At 65.6% G+C, this 21,790-nt stretch overlaps 2 protein-coding genes across 2 annotated transcripts; both read right to left on the bottom strand.

Annotated features, from left to right (window-relative positions):
• Window positions 1-985: 985 nt before the first annotated feature.
• Window positions 986-2,880, bottom strand: LOC126037384 (helicase SRCAP-like; the record flags this gene model as incomplete). Its single annotated transcript, XM_049797686.1, has 4 exons — window positions 2,740-2,880; window positions 2,385-2,566; window positions 1,621-1,789; window positions 986-1,143 (listed from the first exon to the last, which is right to left on the bottom strand). Coding segments are annotated over exons 1-4 (528 nt in total), but the record flags the coding sequence as incomplete, so codon positions are not given.
• A 251-nt stretch (window positions 2,881-3,131) lies between these two features.
• Window positions 3,132-21,775, bottom strand: LOC126037383 (helicase SRCAP-like). Its single transcript, XM_049797685.1, is given in 21 exon segments — window positions 3,132-3,202; window positions 3,271-3,707; window positions 4,520-4,689; window positions 5,119-5,305; window positions 5,399-5,535; window positions 6,475-6,667; window positions 7,998-8,167; window positions 8,255-8,391; window positions 9,316-9,493; window positions 9,579-9,904; window positions 11,313-11,408; window positions 12,551-12,640; window positions 13,506-13,687; window positions 13,689-13,827; window positions 14,033-14,225; window positions 16,277-16,417; window positions 17,244-17,429; window positions 18,384-18,569; window positions 19,483-19,661; window positions 19,771-19,845; window positions 21,734-21,775. Coding segments are annotated over 18 exon segments (3,204 nt in total). The 5' UTR covers window positions 18,555-18,569; window positions 19,483-19,661; window positions 19,771-19,845; window positions 21,734-21,775.
• Window positions 21,776-21,790: the final 15 nt, after the last annotated feature.

The following is a 21,790-nucleotide window of genomic DNA, read 5'->3' as shown; positions in this document are numbered from 1 at the left end:
ACCCCAGGGTGCCCCCCCAGCCCCAAATTCCCCCCTATACCCCCACAGAGACCCCAGGGTGCTCCCCTACCCCCTGGGTGCCCCCCCCCCAAATCCCCCCTTTGGGGGACTGGCGCCCCCACCCCTAAATTCCCCCTTTTACACCCCCCCAGAGACCCCAGGGTGCCCCCCCAGCCCCAAATTCCCCCTTACACCCCCACAGAGACCCCAGGGTGCCCCCCCCCAGCCCCAAATTCCCCCTTACACCCCCACAGAGACCCCAGGGTGCCCCCCCAGCCCCAAATTCCCCCTTACGCCCCCCCCCCCCCAATCCCCCCATTTGGGGGACTGGCGCCCCCCCCCCCCTAAATTCCCCCTTTTACACCCCCCCAGAGGACCCCAGGGTGCCCCCCCAGCCCCAAATTCCCCCCTACACCCCCATAGAGACCCCAGGGTGCCCCCCCCAGCCCCAAATTCCCCTCTACACCCCCACAGAGACCCCAGGGTGCCCGCCCCTCACCCCTGGGTGCCCCCCCCACCCCCAAATCCCCCCTTAGACCCCACAGCCAACCCCCCCCCCCCCCCCCAATTTCCCAAAGTACTCACCAGGTAGAAGGGGGAGCGCGGGGGGGGGCGGGGGCTGGCGACGGGGGGGGCGGCCGGGGGGGGGTGGGCGCCGGGGGGGGGCTGGGTCCCCCCGGACCCTCGGGCTCCTCTCGAGGGGGGGCGGCGGCGGGGGGAGCTGGGGGTGCCCCCGGGGGGGCGGCGGCGACGGCGGCGGGGGGGGACGGCAGGGGGCGTGGGTGCTGTGGGTGCTGCTGGGGGGGGGGTGTGTGGAAATTAATTAAAGAGGGGTGTCGGGGGGGGGGGGCACCCCGTAGCATGGGGGGGGGGGGGGGCACCCATGGGTGCTGAGGGGAGGGGATGCAGCCACTCACCCATCAGATCGGGTCCGGCGGCGGCGGCGGCGGGGGGGGGGCACGGCGGCGGGGGGCGCGGGCAGCACCCGTAGCAGGGGCCGTGCCGGGGGGGGCCGGGGGGGGTCGTGGTGCGGGTGGGGGTGCGGGGTGGGGGGGGGTGCGGGGGGTGCTGCCAGCCCGTCGCGGGGCGCCTGGCGCACCACGATCTTCACCACCCCCCCGCTGTTCACCAGCGGCGTCGGCACTGGGGGGGGGGGGGGGGGGGAGGCACTTCAGACGACCCCCCCCCCCCCCCAAAAAAAAAAACCAACCCCTCAACCCGCTCCCCCACCCTGCCCAGCACCCAGGGACACCCGGGGAAGGGTTGGGGGGCACCCAGGGGGGTCCTGGGGGGCATCCAAGGGCCCCCCCCAAAATAGTCTCAGGGCTGGGGTGCTTAAGAGCACCCAAAGGGGTCTGGGGGGGGGGGGGGGTCCCCAGGGCACCCCGGGGGGTCCTGAAGGGTCCCGGGGGGGGCTCTGGGGGGTCCTAAAGGGTCCCGGGGGGGGGCTCAGGGGCACCCACGGGGGTCCCAATGGTTTGGGGGGGTCACGCAGAGGGATGCGGGGGGCACCCAGAGATTGGGGGGGGGGGACTCAGAGACACCCAGGTGGGTCCTGGTGGTTTGGGGGGGGGGGGGGACGACACCCAGAGATAACCCCCCCCCCCCCCCCCCCCTTACCTTGAGCGGTGGCAATGGGGAGGCCAATGGTGGGGGGCTGGGGGGGGGGTCCCGGCAGGGGGACCCCCCGCGGGGGCCGGGGGGGCGACGGGTGCCAGCAGGGTGACCTGGGCGGGGGGGCCCAGGAGCGGGTGCTGCCCCCCAGCCGCCACCAGATGCACCACGTTCCCTGGGGGGGGGGGGGGGGCACAGGGGGGTGTCAGGGGACACCCCACCCCCCCCCGACCCCCCAGAAGTGGGGAGGGGGGGGGGTGTGTCTTTGTCAGGGCCCCCCCTACAGCCCCAACCGCCCCCCCCATGTAGCGATGCCCACCCACTTTTGGGGTTCCCCCCCCCAGTTTAGGCTCCCTACCCCTCTCAGTGGGTGCCCACCCCCGGGGGGGTCCCCACACACCTTTAGGGGGTCCCCCACCCACCTTTTGGGAATCCCCCCCCCAATTCTAGGGTCTCTCACCCATTATTGGGGCTCCACTCCCCGTTTTGGAAATCTCTGTCAATTTTGGGGGGGGGTGACCCCCCCTAGCCGGGCTCATCCCATAAAGAAGGAGCCCCCATTTTGGGGGTACAGCTGAGGGACCCCCCATTTTGGGGGTACAGCTGTGGCCCCTCCCCCCATTCCCTACTTCCCCCAACCATGCCCCCCCCCCCCCCAAACCGATGCTTAAACAAGGGGGGAGCCCCTTAAAAAAAAAAAATAAATATATGGTGCAAAAAAAATAAAAAAAAATAAAATAAAATAAGGCGGGGGGGGTCCCCCAACTTACGTGGGAGGCCGCGGGGGGGGGGCGAGGGCCAGGTGCCGCAGCGGGGGGGCGGCCAGGGTGAGTTTGCTGCCCTGTAACTGCAGGGTGAGGGGCTTGGCCCCCCCCCGGGGTCGCCCCCCCTGGGGTCCCCCCCGGCCGCTGGGCCAACGCCGCCAGTTGCCCGATGCTCACCACCTCGCCGGCTACGGGGGGGGGGGAAATCACACGTTATGGGGGGCCCCCCCACCTTTAAACGATGGGAGGGGGGGTCCCCAAAATGGGAGGGGGTCCCCCAAAATAGGAGGGGGTCCCCCAAAATGGGAGGGGGTCCCCCAAAATGGGAGAAGGGGGGTGTTTGGCGGTCGGGGCTACTTACAGGGCAGGCGGGCTTGCATGTCGGGGGCCAGCAGAAGGCGTTGGGGGCCAGGGCCGGGGAGGGCGTAGGCGGCCAGGGGGGGGCCCCCCCTTGCCCCCCAAAGTTGGGTTGGGGGGGGGTGGCGGCTGGGGGGGGCGTGGGGTGCCGGCGGCGGCGGCGGCGGCGGGGGAAGTGGCCAAAGGAGCAGGCGGCAGGGCTGTGGGAGGGAAGGGGTTAATGGTGAGAGCCCCGCCCACGGCATACAGGCCCCGCCCACGGTGTTCAAGCCACGCCCACTTAGGCCCCCCCACCCAGCCCCTTTGCTCAGTGCCCGGGGTAACGTGCTGGCCCCGCCCCCTTGCAAACCCCGCCCACTCTGCACAGAGCCCCACCCCCTCCTCACTGTTAAGCCCCTAAGCCCCGCCCCGCCCCCTCCCGGCAGACCACGCCCCAACTTTAAGCCCCACCCACTCCACCTCAAACCCTGCCCATTTACCACACCCCTCCCCCCAGGCCCCGCCCCCTCCCCGAAGCCCCGCCCCACCCTCTCACCGTGGGCGGGGCCGGCGGGAGGCGGAGCCAGCGCGGGCAGCAGGGTGGGAGGGGGCCGGGGCGGGGCCGCCAGGGCCAATCCCAGCCCCAGCCCCAGCCCCGCCCCCCCGGGGGGCAGCAGGGGCGGGGCAGCGGCCGGAGGCGGAGCCCCGCCAGCAGGGGCGGAGCTTACGGCAGAGGGGGCGGGGACGGGGGGAGCGGGAGGAGCCAGCAGGGCGGGAGCCAGCGTCACCCCGGGAGGGGCGGGGCCCACCAGCAGAGGGGCGTGTCCGGCGGGCTGGGGGGCGTGTCCGGTGGGCGAGGGGGCGTGTCCGGTGGGCGAGGGGGCGGGGCCGAGGGGCAGCACCCCCAGCGGGGCTGGGGTCCCCCCCCCGGGGCGGGGGCTGTTGAGCAGCAGCACCGCCCGGCTCTCCGCCTTTGGCACCGGCTGCAGCATCCTGGGGGGGACACGGGGGTCCTGAGCGCCCACGACCCCCCCCGGGCACCCCAAAAGCCCCCCCAGGGCACCCCAAAACCTCCCAGGGCACCCCAAAAGCCCCCCCAGGGCACCCCGATTCCCCCCCCCGAGCACCCAGACCCCCCCAAACCCCCCCCAGGCACCCCAAAAGCCCCCTCCAGGCACCCCGATCCCCCCAAGGTCACCCTGACCCCCCCAAAACCACCCAAGGCACCCCAAAAGCCCCCCCCGGGCACCCCAAAAGCCCCCCCCCCCCCAAGGGCCCCAGCACCATCGCATTGACCCCCTGGTGTCCCCAAGGCCACCATGGTGTCCCCAAGTTCCCCCCATCACCCAAGCGTCCCCAAGGCCACCATGGTGTCCCCTAAGCCACTGTGGTGTCCCCACGTTCCCCCCATCACCCAAGCGTCCCCCAAGACCACCATGGTGTCCCCAAGGCCACCCCGGTGTCGCCAAGTTCCCCCCATCATCCAAGCGTCCCCCAAGGCCACCATGGTGTCCCCAAGGCCACCCCGGTGTCGCCACGTTCCCCCCATCATCCAAGTGTCCCCAAGGCCACCATGGTGTCCCCAAGTTCCCACCATCACCCAAGCGTCCCCAAGGCCACCGTGGTGTCCCCACGTTCCCCCCATCACCCAAGCGTCCCCCAAGACCACCATGGTGTCCCCAAGGCCATCCCCAGTGTCCCCAAGTCCTCTCCATCACCCAAGTGTCCCCAAGACCCCCCCCCCCCCCCGGTATCCTAAAGGGTCCCACCACCCCCCCCCCCAGCGACCCCAACGTCCCCCTCACCGGTTGACTTTCATGCGGACAGGTTTGGGGCGCGGCGGGGGGTCGGGGGCGGCGGCGACGTCCTCCACCAGGCGACGCGTCACCCGCCAGCGGGGCAGGAAGGTGTCGGCGGCGTAGCGGGACACCCGGCCCTCCAGGGCCACCAGGTCGAACAGGCCCATGTCCACGTGCTGGGGGGGGACGGGGGACACACAACCGCAGGGATGTCACCTGCTGTCCCCCGCGCCCACCACGGCGGCAACCTCGGGCCGTCACCTCCGTCCCCAACGAATGCCACCGCGGGGTCACCCTAGCGCCTCTACCTCCCCAGAAGCGCCACCACAGGTCACGGTGGTGGCCCCGAGCGCTGGTGACAACGATGGTGGCCTGCGACAGCCCTACCTCCGTAATCCTGGTCAAGATGACCTCGAATCCTTCACCCGACGGACCCCGTTGTCCTCCACCTCCCCACAAACGCCACCAGAAGGCCACCCGAGCGCCGGTGACCCCACCAGGTCACCCGACGCCACCTCGAACCATCTCCTGGTGCCCCCCGCCCCCAAAAAACCCTTCCACGGCCCACCCCCGCGCGCTCCGCTGGCGTCTCCCCGATGCGTCACCTTGAAGGGGTCGGGGTCGAGGGCGCGGAGGACGAGGGAGGCGGTGACGAAGCAAATCCCTTCGGTGATGAAGGGCGAGTGGACGGGCCGGGGCTCGAAGAGATCGGGATGGTTGCAAACCTTACGGAGCTGCATCAGCACGTTGATGACGCTCATGAAATGTCCGCTGGCCAGGGTGGCCTTGGTGCTGTCGGAAAAGGGAAGACGGAGAAGGTCAAGAGGGGGGCGGGGGGGGGGGGTTTTAGGTTGCGGGTGACGGCGTTGGGGACGCGTCACCCACCTGGCCTGGCCCATGAAGTCATCGTAGAGGTAGCGCTGGCGCTTGGAGAGGCGGCACTTGAGGACGTGCTCGTACTTCTTGGGCATCTGCTTCTCCACGTCCACCTTCAACCGGCGGAGCAGGAAGGGGCGGAGCACCTAAGAGAGCGACCAATCAGCTGCCGGCAAGTTTCGGGGTTCCACCCCACGATATAGGGGTGACCCCCCACCCCAGCTTATTGCTGGGGTGGGGGGAGGAACCGTGGGGTGGAGGGAATGGGGCAGGGGTGGGCTGTGGGGGGACTTGGGGTGCGGTCTGAAACGGGGGCACCCGCAGGTGTGCCCCAAAATGGGGTTACACCCCGCCCAGCTGCACCCCGAAAGGGGGGTACCCCAAAATAGGGGTTACCCCGAGTCAGCTCAGCCCCGAAACGGGGGTACCCCAAAATAGGGGTTACCCCGAGTCAGCTCAGCCCCGAAATGGGGGTACCCCAAAATAGGGGTTACCCTGAGTCAGCTCAGCCCTGAAATGGGGGTACCCGAAATGGGGGTACCCAAAATAGGGGTTACCCTGAGTCAGCTGAGCCCCGAAATGGGGGTACGCGAAATGGGGGTACCCAAAATAGGGGTTACCCTGAGTGAGCTCAGCCCCGAAATGAGGGTACCCCAAAATAGGGGTTACCCCGAGTCAGCTCAGCCCCGAAATGGGGGTACCCCAAAATAGGGGTTACCCAGAGTCAGCTCAGCCCCGAAATGGGGGTACCCCAAAATAGGGGTTACCCTGAGTCAGCTCAGCCCTGAAATGGGGGTACCCCGACCCAGCCGCACCCCAAAACAGGAGTCACCCCAAAATGGAGGTTACCCCCAACCAGCTACACCCCAAAATAGGGGTCACCCCCTTCCAGCTACACCCCAAAACGTCAATACCCCAACTCTGCTACGCCCCAAAACCGGAGTCACCCCCTACAAGACACCCCCCAAAACGAGGCTCTCTCCCCCACCCAGCTACACCCCAAAACGCGGCTCAACACCCCTCCCTCTCCAACCACAGCCACGTGCCTCCCCCCCACCCCCCGAAAACTCGGGGTGCCCCCCCACCTTATGGAGACGCTTGACGAGGCTCTCGTTGTACTCCTGGCTGCCCTCGATCATGCCGGTCAGGGGGTTGGAGAACCATTCCTTGAATTCCCGGTGGGACTGGAAGACGCGGGGCATCAGGAAGTGCATGAGGGACCACAGCTCCATCAGGCTGTTCTGCAGCGGCGTCCCCGTCAGCAACAACCGCCGCTGGCTGCGGAGAGGGAACAGCCCCCCCGCCGTTAGCCCACCCATGGGTGCCCCCCCCCTCTGCCCGGGGAGGGTTATGGAGGACTCACGGGTTTCTCAAGGTTGTTACAGAGCAACCCCAGGCAGCTACAGGGCACCCATGGGTGCCCCCCGGGGGGCTATGGTGCACCCACAGGTACCCCAAGGCAGCCACAGGGCACCCCAAGCAGTTCCAGAGCACCCACGGGTGCCCCTAGACAGCTACGGTGCACCCGTGGGTGCCCCCAAGCAGTCACATTGCACCTATGGGTACCCCCAGGCACTCAAAGAGCACCCATGGGTGCCCCCAGGCAGCCACAGGGCACCCCAAGCAGTTTCAGAGCACCCACGGGTGCCCCTAGACAGCTACAGAGCACCCATGCGTACCCCCAGGCAGCTACACAGCACCCATGGGTGCCCCCAGGCAGTCACATTGTACCTATTGGTAGTCCCAAGCCCTTAAAGAGCACCCATGGGTGCCCCCCAGGCAGCTACAGAGCACCCATGGGTGCCCCCCAGGTAGCTATGGTGCACCCACAGGTACCCCAAGGCAGCTACAGAGCACCCATGGGTGCCCCCAGGCAGCTACAGAGCACCCCAAGCAGTTACAGAGCACCCATGGGTGCCCCTAGACAGCTCTAGAGCACCCATGCGTACCCCCAGGCAGCTACACAGCACCCATGGGTGCCCCCAAGCAGTCACATTGCACCTATGGGTACTCCCAGACATTTAAAGAGCACCCATGGGTGCCTCCCAGGCAGCTACAGAGCACCCATGGGTGCCCCCCAGGTGGCTATGGTGCACCCACAGGTACCCCCAGGCAGCTACAGAGCACCCATGGGTGCCCCCCAGGTGGCTATGGTGTACCCACAGATACCCCAAGGCAGCTACAGAGCACCCATGGGTGCCCCCAGGCAGCTACAGGGCACCCCAAGCAGTCACATTGCACCTATGGGTACCCCCAGGCACTTAAAGAGCACCCATGGGTGCCCCCCAGGCAGCTACAGAGCACCCAGGGGTGCCCCCTGGGTGGCTATGGTGCACCCACAGGTACCCCCAGGCAGCTACAGGGCACCCAAGGGTGCCCCCCGGGTGGCTATGGTGCACCCACAGGTACCCCAAGAGAGCTACAGGGCACCCCAAACGCTCACACAGCACCCATGGGTGCCCCCCAACATCTCCAGACTGCCCCAACATCCTCGGCACCCCAGGCCAGGGAACCCCAGCGCACCCGGCTTCCCGACCACCCTGAGGTGTCCTACAGCCCCTTGGGGTGCTCTCCCAGCACCCACGGGTGCCCCCCCATCCCACCGCACCTGTTGAAATTGAGGAGGGACTGCCAACGCTGAGACTTGAAGTTTTTGATGTTTTGGGCCTCGTCCAAGATCAGATACTTCCAGTTCTTCCGGCGGAAAGCTTGATGGTCCTGCAGGACCAGCTTGTAGGAGGTGATGCAGACGTGGAAGGCGTTGGGTTTGGTCCAGCCCTGGGTGGGGGGGGGGGGGGCCAGGAGGGTCAGGGGGGGGTCCGGGACCCCCCCAAACCTCCCCACCCCCACAGAGTTGGGGTTCACCTGCCGCTTCAGCCTCCGCTCCTTCTGCGCCCCGTAGTAGGTGAGGATCTTGAAACTGGGGCACCAGCGCTTCAGCTCCATCTCCCAGTTGAGCATCACGCTGGTGGGCACGATGATGAGGTGGGGGCCCCAGCTGCCTGCGGGGAGGGGGGACGGTGTCAGGAAGAGGAGGGGTGGCACCCGTGGGTGCTCGGGGAACCCGTGGGGACCCACAGACCCTATAAGGAGCCTACAGCACCCGGGGTTGCTTAGGCAAGTTCATGAGAACTTACAAACCCTATAAAGAGCCTACAGCACCCACGGGTGCTCGAGGAGCCCAGGAGGACCCACAGACCCTGTAAGGAGCCTACAGCACCCACGGGTGCTCGAGGAGCCCAGGAGGACCTACAGACCCTGTAAGGAGCCTACAGCACCCACGGGTGCTCGAGGAGCCCAGGAGGACCCACAGACCCTGTAAGGAGCCTACAGCACCCACGGGTGCTCGAGGAGCCCAGGAGGACCTACAGACCCTGTAAGGAGCCTACAGCACCCACGGGTGCTCGAGGAGCCCAGGAGGACCCACAGACCCTGTAAGGTGCCTACAGCACCCATGGGTGCTCAGGGAACTGGCAGGAACCAAAAGACCCTGTAAGAAACTCACAGGACGCAGAAACGTAGAAATCTAAAGACCTGAAAACGAGACCACAGCACCCACGGGTGCCTGGGGAGCCTGTAGGGACCTACGGACCACTCAAATATCTCACAGCATTTAAGGGTGGTCAGGCAGCACCAAGTTGGGCCTTGAAGACCCTACAAAGACCCCACAGCACCCAAGGGTGCTCAGATGGGCCTTAGACACCCTACAAAGACTCTGCAGCACCCAACGGTACGCAAGGACAGCCCAAATGATTCCTAGAGACCCTACAAAGACGCTGCAGCACCCAACAGCACCCAAGGACAACCTAGGTGGGCCCTCCAGACCCTCCGAAGACCCCACAGCACCCAACGGTACCCAAGCAGCTCCCACCCAAGACGCCGATCGCCTCCCGAAGCCCCGGCAGAGACTGGGGGGCACCCCTCACCCTTCTCGCAGGCGAGGTGGGCCAGGAGGGAGATGGTTTGGATGGTCTTGCCCAACCCCATCTCGTCGGCCAAGATCCCGTTGAGTTTCTTCTCGTACATGGTGACCAACCAGTCCAGTCCGATGTGCTGGTACTCCCGTAGGGTGCCCCGCAGCAGGTGGGGAATGGGGGTCTTCACCTTGGGAAGGATGCAGCGGTGGGTAACGCCCTCCCCGCAGCACCCACGGGTGCCGGTGGGGGGGTGTGGGGGAAGGTTTAGGTACCTGGGTGGTGGCCAAGGTGTAGCCCTTGGGCTGGAGGCTCTCGGCGGCGGCGGCGATGTCGGTGATCTCCTTCTTGGGGGTGGGGGCGGTGGGGGGGGGTGGGGGAGCGGCTGGTGGGGGCCCTCCTGGGTGCTCTTGGGTGCCCGGCGGCGGGGAGGGGTCTTCGGGGGCGGGAGCACCCGCCTCGGTCTCCTCCTGCTCCTCTTCCTCCTCCTCCTCCTCTTCATCTTCTTCTTCTTCCTCTTCCTCCTCCTCGTCTTCCTCCTCTTCGTCCTCTTCTTCTTCCTCTTCCTCCTCCTCGTCATCGCTCTCGGCCGCTGGCGAATCTGGACGCGCGCACATGGGTGCTGAGGCCGGGGCCGGTGGCAGCACTCATGGGTGGCCCTGGGGTACCCCTGGGGTGGCCCTAAAGCACCCAGGGGTGGCCCCATACCAACCAGAACTAGCCCTGGAGGACCCATAGATGGTCCTAGAGCACCCATGGGTGTCCCACCGTTACCCAGGGTAGCCCTATGGCATCTGGGAGGGGGGCACAGCACCCATGGGTGGCCCTACAGCACCCAGGGGTGGCCCCATACCAACGAGGACTAACCCTAGAGGACCCATAGATGGTCCTAGAGCACCCATGGGTGGCCCACCGTTACCCAGGGTAGCCCTATGGCATCTGGGAGGGGGGCACAGCACCCATGGGTGGCCCTATACCAACCAGGACTAACCCTAGAGGACCCATAGATGGTCCTAGAGCACCCATGGGTGGCCCACCGTTACCCAGGGTAGCCCTATAGCATCCGGGTGGCCCTAGGGCAACTAGAGACAGCTCTACAGCACCCAAAGGTGGCCCTACAGCACCCAGGGGTGGCCCCATGCCAACCAGAACTAGCCCTGGAGGACCCATAGATGGTCCTAGAGCACCCATGGGTGTCCCACCGTTACCCAGGGTAGCCCTATGGCATCTGGGAGGGGGGCACAGCACCCATGGGTGGCCCTACAGCACCCAGGGGTGGCCCCATACCAACGAGGACTAACCCTAGAGGACCCATAGATGGTCCTAGAGCACCCATGGGTGGCCCACCGTTACCCAGGGTAGCCCTATGGCATCTGGGAGGGGGGCACAGCACCCATGGGTGGCCCTATACCAACCAGGACTAACCCTAGAGGACCCATAGATGGTCCTAGAGCACCCATGGGTGGCCCACCGTTACCCAGGGTAGCCCTATAGCATCCGGGTGGCCCTAGGGCAACTAGAGACAGCTCTACAGCACCCAAAGGTGGCCCTACAGCACCCAGGGGTGGCCCCATGCCAACCAGAACTAGCCCTGGAGGACCCATAGATGGTCCTAGAGCACCCACGGGTGTCCCACCGTTACCCAGGGTAGCCCTATGGCATCTGGGAGGGGGGCACAGCACCCATGGGTGGCCCTACAGCACCCAGGGGTGGCCCCATACCAACGAGGACTAACCCTAGAGGACCCATAGATGGTCCTAGAGCACCCATGGGTGGCCCACCGTTACCCAGGGTAGCCCTATGGCATCTGGGAGGGGGGCACAGCACCCATGGGTGGCCCTAGAGCAACGAGGGACAGCTCCACAGCACCCAAAGGTGGCCCTACAGCACCCAGGGGTAGCCCCCCACCCCCCCATCCCCCATTCCCGTCCCCTGTGCCCCCCTTACCCCCCCCAGGGATGGTCCCCAGCCCCCCTGCCCCCACCCCCAGCACCCACGGGTGCCCCTACCCGAGCGGGTGCTGCTGGCGCCGGGGGGAGAGTCGCAGTCGGAGTCGGCGAAGGCGCCGGCGTACTGCTGCAGCAGCTCCTCCATCGGCAGCGCCCCTGCGGAACACGCACACGCCTGGCACACGCGGGGCGGGGCGTGTGCCCTCGCCCACACGCGTGGGTGGCCCGCTCTCCCTGCGCACGCGTGTCCCCACATCCTCAGGCGTGTCCCCACGTCTCTGCACACACGCATCCCCGCGTCCCTTGCGTCCACGCATCCCTGTGTCCCTACACACACGTGTTCCCACGTCCCTTCACGTGTTTCCGTGTCCACACGTGTCCCTGCATACGCATCCCCCACATCCACACACGTGCCCCTGCGCACGTCCACCGTGTCCACACACACGTATCCCTCACATCCACACGTGTCCCTGGACACGCGTGTCCCCTATGTCCGCATGCATCCCTGCACGCACATGTCCCCATGTCCTTGCACATGCATGTTACTGTCCACACGTGTCCGTGTCTCTTCACACGTGTCCACATCTGTATCTGTCCCTGCTGACACGTCCATGCCCACGCATGTGTCCCCATGTTCGTGTCTCTCACGTCCACACACGTCCCTGCACACGTGTCCCCATGTCCTTGCACACGCATGTTACTGTCCACACATACATGTCGCTGCACACGCGTGTTCCCGTGTCCCTTTGCGTTTCCACATCTTTGTCCCTGCACACACGTCTGTGTCCACACACACGTGTCCCCGTGTTCATGTGTCCCTGCACATGCGTGTCCTTCATGTCCACACGCATCCCTGCACACGCATCCCTCCCATCCACACGTGTCCCTGCACACGCATCTCCCATGTCCACACACACGTGTCCCTGCACACGCATCTCCATGTCCCTATACACGTCCCTCATCCACACACGTATCCCTGCACGCGTGTCCCTACACATGCACCTCCTGCCCACACGTGTTCCTACACGTGTCCCTGCACACACGCATCCCTCACGTCCACACGTGCGTGTCCCTGCACACGTGTGTCCCTCACATCCACACACGCGTCCCTGCACACGCGTCCCCCCGACGTGTCTCTGTACACGCGTGTCCTTGCGTTCACCCCCACCTCCGCGTCCCCACGCACACGTGTGCCCGTGCCACGCGTCCCCGAGCCCGGGGCTCTGTGTGGGTGCTGGGGGGGCACCCGTGGGTGCTGCGGGGGGGGGGTGGGGAGCACCCAGGGGTGCTGTGCCTACCCTCGCGGGCCAGGTCGTCCAGCTCCTGCTTGTGGTCGACGTCACCTTCCAGCCGCTCCTGCGCCGCGATCGTCTCCTCCTCGTCCTCGCCTGCGTTGCGGGTGACAGACCCCCCCCGAAATGGGTGTCAGAGCCGTGGGGACGGGTGACAAGAGACCCAGAAACGGGTGACAAAGCCCAGGAATGGGTGACAGATCCTCCCAAATGGGGGACAGAGACCTCAGAGACAGGTGACAGACGCCCGCAAGTGGGTGACAGAGCCCCAAGACAGGCTACGGCTCCTGGGGACAGGTGACAGTGCCCCAAAAAAGGGTGACAGGCTCCTGGGGACAGGTGACAGACACCCAGAAATGGGTGACGGAAGCCAAGGAGAGATGACAGAACTCTGGGGACGGGCGACAGTCCTCAAGGACAAGTGACAAATCCCTGGGGATGGATGACAGACCCCCAGAAATTGGTGACAAACACCAAGGACGGGTGATAGACCCCTGGGGATGGGTGACAGCCGTCAAGGACAGGTGACAGACACCCAGGGATGGGTGACAGAACCCTAGAAAAGGATGACAGACGCCCAGAAAAGGGTGACAGACCCCAAGGATGAGTGACGGACCACAAGGCTGGGTGACACCCCCAGAAATGGATGAGAGACATCAAGGACGGGTGCCAGAGCCCCAGAAATGGGCGACAGACCCCAAAGAATGGGTGACAACCACCCAAGGACAGGTGACAGTACCCAGAAATGGGCGACAGACCTCAAAGAATGGGTGACAACCACCTGAGGACAAGTGTCAGAACCCCAGGAACGGGTGACAAACCCAAAGCACAGCTGACAGACCGCTTCGAATGAATGGGTGACAGGCCCCCTCGCCCCCCCCCCCCCCCCCCAAATGGGTGCCAGAGCCCAAGGATGGGTGCCAGCCCCCGCGTCCCGTCCCTGCCCCCATCCCGTCCTCACCTTCCTCCTCCTCGGCCGCAAACTCCTCGTCCTCCTCGCGGGGTTCCCAAGGCCGCTTGTTCCTCCGCAGCAGCGCCTGGGACGGGGTGGGGGGACACACACAAGACACTGGGGTGAGTGGAGGGGGGGGGATGTCCGAGGTGGGGGACGTCCCCAAAGTGGGGTGCAGGGTGGGGGGGGGTTACCTGGGGGGGCAGGGAGCCCAGCAGCTCCTCCAAGGGCAGCTCCCCCTCCCGCTTGAGCAGCTCCAGCTCCCGGCGCCGCGCCTCGGGGGGGGGACCCTCGGCGACGTCCTCCTCGTCCTGCAGCTCCACGTCCCCATCTTTTGGGGAGGAAGAGGCAGGGCTCAGCACCCACGGGTGGCCCCTGTCCCCCTTCTTCCCCCCCCCCCCCCCCCCCAGCACCCACGGGTGTCCCTGACCTTCTGTCCCCTCCCCGGCACCCCAAAGTGCCCTCGTCCCCATTCCAGCGTCCCCAGCACCCCTGGGTGCCCCCCGCGTGCCCGACCCCACGGCGCTGGCACCCACCTTGGTGGGCGAGGTGGGAGTGGGGGGCGGGAGGACCCCGACGGGGCGCCCCGGGGGGGGCCCGGGGGGCATTGAGGCTTCGGCTCAGCAGGTCCGAGTATTTCTCGGTCTGGCCCACGATGAAGTCCAGCTGCAGGTCCAGGGCCTTCTTCCGCTTCTCTTCCAGCCGCGACTGCTGCTTGAACTGCACCACCTGCGCCGACCGCTGCGCCTCAGCACCCAATGGCCACCGTGGGTGACCAAGGGCCACCCAATACCCCCCAACAGCCACCAAATGGTCACCACGGGCAACCAACGGCCAACGCCGATGACCTACGGCCAACGTGGATGACCGACGGCCACCCAAAGGCCACCATAGGCAACCAAGAGCTACCCAACGGCCACCATGGGTCACCAATAGCCACCCAACAGCCACCCAACGGCCACCACGGCCAACTAATTACAACCCAACAGCCACCATGGGCAACCGATAGCCAACACAGATGAGCAACAGCCAACCAACGGCCAACGTGGATGACCAACAGCTACCCGATGGCCACCAGAAACCATCAACAGCCACCATGACGATCAAGGGCCACCCAATGGCCACCCAACAGCCACCGTGAACAATCAACAGCCAACCGACGGGCAACCAACATGGATGACCAACAGCCACCCAACAGCTGCTGCAGGTCACCCAAGAACCACCACTGGCCACCCAACTGCCACCGTAGGCAACCAACAGTCCCCCAACAGCCACCATGGGCCACCAGAAGCCACCCAATGGCCACCACGGGCAACCAACAGCCACCCAGCAGCCAACATGGGCAACCAACGGCCACCTAATGGCCACCAGGGGCTACCAAGAGCCATCCAACAGCTAGAGCAGCCACCCAACAGCCACTGGGTGTGACCAACGGCCATCCAATGGCCACCATGGACAACCAGTGGCCACCCAACGGCCGCTATGGGCAACCAGCCACCACCCAAGTCACTGTTGGCAACCAACAGGCAGCCAATGGCCACCGCGGGCAATCAGCAGCCACTACGAGCAACCAACAGCCGCCGCAGGCACCCAATGGCCACCCAACAACCACTGCAAACAGTCAAAAGCCACCACAGGCACCCAGTGGCCACCCAATGGTCACCACGGGCAACGCACAGGCACCCAATGGCCACCACAACCACCCAACAAATGACCACGGGGCACCATGGGCACCCAACGAACACCTAGTGGCCACTACAAGCAACCGTTGGCCGCTCACTGGCCACCACAGGTGACCACCAGCCACCCAATGGCCACCATGGGCACCCAGTGGACCACTGCCAGCCATTGCAGGTAACCACCAGTCACCAGAAGCACACACTGGCCACCGTGGAGCCCAACAGGCATCCAATGGCTACTGAGGCCACTAACTGGCCACTGCAGGCACCCGCTGGCCACCCGCTGACCACCACGGGCACCCAGTAGCCACCCCCCCACCACCATGGGCACTCACTGGCCAACAGCCCACTGGCCACGTGCTACAGCACTACAACAGCAAGACAAAATGGCTGTCAAGGGTGATGGTGGCCACCCAAGAGAGCTTGGTAGCCCCGTGGGGGCTGGGGATACGGTGCTGAGCACCCTTGGGTGCCCCAAGAGTTAGTAGCCACTCAGCAAGGGCCACTAGCCCAATGAATGACCACGCTGGAAGGGGACTGCGTGTGGGGATGCCCCATGGGTGGTGGCCGAAGAGTGGTGGCCGCATAGAGAGACTTGATAGCCAATAAGCGGTTAAGAATGTGCTGTTTGGCACCTGTGGGTTCCCTGGAGCTGGTGGCCATTAGGGAGAATTTGTAGCCCAGGACTGGCTGGACTGAGAAATGACAGGGTGCTAAACACCCTTGGGTGCCCTGGGAGTTGGAGATCACCAAGAAGAACTGGTAGCCGCTCAGAAACGTTGGTGGCCCAAAGATAGCTAAATACACACTGCCGAGTTCCCAAGGGTGCCCAGGGGGTGGTGGTCACCTGGTGGGGGTCAGTAGCCCTGGAGGTGGTGGGAGGTGTGTCAGGCACATGCTGCCCAGCACCCATGGGTGCCCTGGGGGTGGTGGCCACCCCGTAGGTCCCCGTCCAATAAAAAAACCATCCAAGAACCCTAGTGAGACCCCAAAACCACGTGATGACCCGTGGTGGGCACTCGGGGAGGGGGGGGTGGCAACCATGGGTGTGGGGGGGTGGCACCCACGGGTTGGCGGGGGGGGGGGGGGGGGGGTCCTCACCTTCTCCACGTTGCTCCAGAACTGCTTGACCTCCTTGGCGATGGCAGCGGCCACCCGGCGTAGCTTGGCCTGCTCCTCCCGCTTGGCCCGCTCCTCCTTCTGCCGCTGCTCCTCGTGGTGCCGCATCACCATCCGCACCACCTGGGTGGGGGGCACGCATGAGGGGATCCTCCCGAACTCCCAAAAGTAGGGGAGGGGACTCTCGGGTGGCTGCTATAGGGTTGAGCCCGCCCTGAAGCTCTTCCAAACCCATCGGAGATGCCGGCAGAGGTTCTCCAAGGGGTTGAACCTCTCCCAAAACTCCTCCGAAGCTCTCAGGGATGTCACCGGAGGTTCTCCAAGGGGTTGAACCTCTCCCAAAACTCCTCCAAATCCCTCAGAGATGTCACCAGAGGTTCTCCAAGGGGTTGAACCTCTCCCAAAACTCCTCCAAACCCCTCAGAGATGTCACCAGAGGTTCTCCAAGGGGTTGAACCTCTCCCAAAACTCCTCCAAACCTCTCAGGGATGTCACTGGAGGTTCTCCAAGGGGTTGAACCTCTCCCAAAACTCCTCCAAACCTCTCAGGGATGTCACTGGAGGTTCTCCAAGGGGTTGAACCTCTCCCAAAACTCCTCCAAATCCCTCAGAGACGTCACTAGAGGTTCTCCAAGCGGTTGAACCTCTCCCAAAACTCCTCCAAACCCCTCAGAGACGTCACTAGAGGTTCTCCAAGCGGTTGAACCTCTCCCAAAATTCCTCCAAACCCCTCGGAGATGCCCCCAGAAGTTCTCCAGTAGCTACTACGGCGTTGAGCCCCTCCTGATGTTCTTCCAAACCCCTCCGAGATGCCAGCAGAGGCTCTCCAAGGGGCTGAACCTCCTCCAAACCTCTTGCAGATGCAAGCAGAGGTTCTCCAGTGGCTACTATGGGGTTGAATCTCATCCACTGGCTGAGCCCCTTCCCATCCCCATGAGCGGGAAGCCCACCTTGCGGGCGACACCCCTCTTCCAGCGCCGTTCCTGGGCAAAGTCGGCGGCCAACCACTGCATCTCCTCGCAGAGATAATCCCAGTGGACCTTGGGACGGGCCGGCTCCGGGACCTTGGGCAGACGCCGCAACGACCAGAAGCCTTCACGCTTCATCTCCGCCACCCGGTGCTCCACCTCCGCCTCCTGCGTGGCATGACAGGGGTTAACTGCACCCCCAAACCTCCCCCCGCCCCGAAACCCCCATGTGGGATCAGAGATTCTCCAGGAGCTTATATAGGGTTGGGTTAAGCCTGATCGTCCCCCCAAACGCGTCCTATAGGAGGCCAAAGATTCTCTGGTGGCCGATATAGGGTTGGCTCAGCCCAAATCACCCCCAGAAAGACCCTAAATCCCCCCCCCCCAAACTGTTCTATAAAAGGATGGAGATTCTCTGCTGGCCAGTATAGGGTTGGGTCAGCCCAAATCATCCCCCAAAACACCCTAAATCTCCACAAAAACCTGTTCTGTGAAAACACACAGATTTTCTGGTGACCTACATAGAGTTGGGTTGGGCCAAATTACCCCCAAAAACCCCTAAATCGCCCCCCAAATTCTTCTGTAAAAGAACAAAGATTCTCTGGTGGCCGGTAAAAGGTTGGGCCAGTCCCAATCGCCCCCCAAAACGTGTCCCGTGTGAGCTCAGAGACTCTCCATTGGCTACTATGGGGTTGGGTCAGCCCCAAGGCCCCTAAAATGCCCCTAAATAACCCGAAAATACTTCTTCCCTAAAACAGCAAAGATTCTACAATAACTAATATACAATTGAGCCAGCCTCGAATGACCTCCAAAACTGTACCAATGCCACCCAAAAACCCCCTAATCTCCCCCGAAATGAGACCAGAGATTCTCAAGTGGCTGTTATAGGGTTGAGTTGCACCCCTAGTGCCCCCCCAAACGAGACCAGAGATTCTCTGATGGCTGCTATAGGGCTAAACCAACTCCCCGATGCCCCCCCAAACCCCCCATACTCCTCCAAATGAGACCAGAGATTCTCCAGTGACTCCTATAGGGCTGAGCACCCCCCCCCCCCCCCCCAAACCACTGCCATGGGGAGGGGTCTGGGACCCAAAGTCGCGGCGGGAGGGGGGGGGCACTTACATGCTTGGCCTGCTCGGCGATCTCGGCGTGGGTCTTGTCCCAGAGGCTGGGGGGTTCCGGGGGGCCGGGGGGGCCATCGGGGCGGGGGGGGCCGGCGGGCGAGGAGGCGGGGGGCGAGACGCTGCCGGGGGAGCCCGAGGAGGCGGGGGACACCGGGTTGCTGCCCGTCATTCTGGCCGGAGGGAGCTGAGGCGGGGGGAACATGGTGGGGGGCGTGAGGGAGGGGATCAGGTTTTGGGGGTGGTGGGGGTGTCTCAGGGGGGCTTGTGGGGGGGGTGTCTCAGGGGTGACTTCGGAGGGGCAACAGGGGTTGTGGATGAGGTTTGGGGGGGCTATAAGGGTTGTGGAGGGATTTGGGGGGGGCTATAAGAAAATCAGGGTGGGTTTGGGGGGGTCTCTGGGGGTGGGGGTGAGTCTTGCGGGGGTCTGTGGGGAGTTTCAGGGGGCTATAAGGGGGTGGAAGTGAGTTTGGGGGGCACAGATGAGTCTTGAGGGGGTCTATGAGAAATGAGGATATGTTTGGGGGGGGGGCACAGCTGAATTTGGGGGGGTTATGTAGGCCATAGAGAACTTTGGGGGGGGTCTCTGGAGCTCTGGGTGAGTTTGGGGGGGGTACAGAGAGTGGGGGCGAGTGTTGAGGGGCTGGTGGCAATCAAGGCCGAGTTTGGTGGGCAACAAAATTGGGGGGGGGGGGGGTGTCTGGTAAAGGCTGGGGCTCACTTTGGGGGGGGGCTCAATGACCAGGGCTCAGCTTGGGGGGGAGCAACAGGGGTCCTGGCTCACTTTCGGGGGGCTACAGAGACCAGGGTTCAGTGGAGGGGGGGGGAGCAATGGGGGTCTGGGCTCAGTTTGGGGGGGCCATGGGGTTCACTTTGGGGGTACAAAGATCAGGGGAAGTATTTTGGGGGAGCCCATGGAGAGTGGGGGGGGGGGTTCATGGAAATGGGGGGGGGGGGTCACTTTGGGGGCACAGATACTGTGGGGGGGGTCACTTTGGGGGTGCAGAGCCCCCCCCCCAGGCAGTGCTCAGCACCATGGGGGGCGGGGGGGGGGGGGATTTGGGGGGTCCCCCTCACCTCCCCCCCCCCCATCCCCTCACCTGGGGGTGCAGCGGCGGGTGGGGGCAGGGTGGGGGGCGGGGGGGGGCCCCGGGGCCGCCCGCCTGCCCCAGGGCATGCTGGGAAGGGGGGGCCTCATCCTGCGCCGGCGGCCGCCGGGCCGAGCCCTCGTCCAGCTCCTGGGCACCCGGGCGGCCCAGCCTGTGCTCCGCCGAGCCGCCTGGAAAATGCATTGGATGGGTGGTGGGGGGGGGAAATATCAGGGTGGGGGGCACCCATGGGTGCTGCCCCATCTCCCCCTCCAGCACCCATGGGTGCTGTCGCCCCACCTGTGTGCGCGGGGCCCTCCTCCTCCTCCTCACACTCCACTTCCACGGTGTCGGTGGCGCGGGGGGGGGGCGTCCCTGGAGGGAGGGGGGAGGAAAAAGGGGAGTGGGTGACCCCTGCCCATGGGTGCTGCCCACCCCAAAATGACAGGGGGGGGGGGGTGTCCCTGGCCCCATCCCTGACCCCAGGCGCCCTCTGAACTTTGACCTGTGCCAGAGGGGTGCCCCACCTGGGGGTCCCGTACCCCACTGCAGGACCCTATGGGTGCCTCACACCGGGGTCCTCCGCCCCACTCGGGGGTCCCCTGACCCACACTCGAGGTCCCCAAACCCCATAACAGGACCCTCAAGGTGCCCCATATTGGGGTCCCTCGGGGTGCCCCATATTGGGGTGTCTCCGGGTGCCCCACACAGGGGTCCCTCACCCCACAGCAACACCCTCGGGGTACCCCAGACGGGAGACCCCTCACCCCACAGGGGGGTCCCTCTGGGTGCCCCATATTGGGGTCCCTCACCTCACAACACCACCCTCGGGGTACCCCAGACGGGAGACCCCTCACCCCACACCAGGACCCCTCTGGGTGCCCCAGATGGGGGTCCCTCACCCCACAGCAACCCCATCAGGGTGCCCCATATTGGGGTTTCTCTGGGTGCCCCCCACGGGGGTCCCTCACCCCACAAGGGGGTCCCTCTGGGTGCCCCAGACAAGGGTCCCTCACCCCACACCGGGATCCCTCTAGGTGCTCCCCACGGGGGTCCCTCACCCCACAGCAACACCCTTGGGGTGCCCCATATTGGGGTCTCTCTGGGTGCCACCTACGGGGGTCCCTCACCCCACAGCAACACCCTCGGGGTGCCCCATTTTGGGGTCTCTCCGGGTGCCCCACACGAGAGTCCCTCACCCCACAGCAACACCCTCAAGGTGCACCATATTGGGGTCCCTCACCCCACACAGGGGGGTCCCTCTGGGTGCCCACCACGAGGGTCCCTCACCCCACAGCAACACCCTTGGGGTGCCCCATATGGGGGTCTCTCTGGGTGCCCCAGACGGGGGTCCCTCACCCCACAGCAACACCATCAGGGTGCCCCATATTGGGGTCCCTCCGGGTGCCCCACACGGGGGTCCCTCACCCCACACCGGGGGGTCCCTCCGGGTGCCTCACACGGGGGTACCTCACCCCACACAGGGGGGTCCCTCTGGGTGCCCCCCACCCCACGGGGTGTGTGTGGGTGTCCCCTCACCCAAAAGGGGGTTTCCTTCACCCCACAGGGGGTCCCCAAACCGCACGGGGGGGGGGGTCCCTCTCTCCACACAAACACCCTACGGGACCCTCCCCCCACACAAACACCATACGGGACCCCCCCCTCAAGATAAACCTCCCCCCCCCCCATCGCCCTCCCTTCCCCCCCGCCCCTCCCCCTACTTCCCGCCCTTTCCCGGGGGGGGGGGGGGGGGGGGGGGGGGGAAAAAAAAAAAAAAAAAAAACCAAAACCCGCGCTCCTGTTACCGATCGCTCCCGGCCGTTCCCGCCGCAGCCCCGGCACCTCACCGGGGGGGGAGGAGGAGGAGGAGGAGGAGGAGGAGGGGGAAGGTGGCGGGGGGGGGGGGGGTGGGGGAGGAAGAAGAAGAAGAAGAAGGAGGAGGAGGAGGAGGAGGAGGAAGGGGAGGGGGGGGGGGAGGCGGGCGGAGGGACCCGGGGAGGCGCCTCCCGCTCCGCCTCCGCCGGCCTCAGCCCCGCCGCGGAGCCGCCGCCATCCGCCGCCGACAAAATGGCCGCCGGCCCCCCCCCCTCCCCCCTCACCTCACGGCCGCCCGCCCTTTCTCTCTCCCTCCCTCGCTCCGCCGACCCCCCTCCCCTCAACCTCCACCCGTTTTTCTTCTTCTTCTCCCCCCCCCCCTCACTCCTCCTCCTCCTCCTTCTTCTTCTTCTTCTTCCTCCCCGCCGCCGCCGCCCGGGGGGCTCACGGGAAATGGAGTCCGCCGCAGCCGGAGCCAGCGGCAAAATGGCGGCGGCCGCCGCCG

This window comes from Accipiter gentilis, unplaced genomic scaffold (genome assembly GCF_929443795.1).
Source record: "Accipiter gentilis unplaced genomic scaffold, bAccGen1.1, whole genome shotgun sequence".
NCBI lineage: Eukaryota > Metazoa > Chordata > Aves > Accipitriformes > Accipitridae > Astur > Astur gentilis.
The sequence above is the reverse complement of the archived record's forward strand: the minus strand, read 5'-3'. Positions and strand labels throughout refer to the sequence as shown.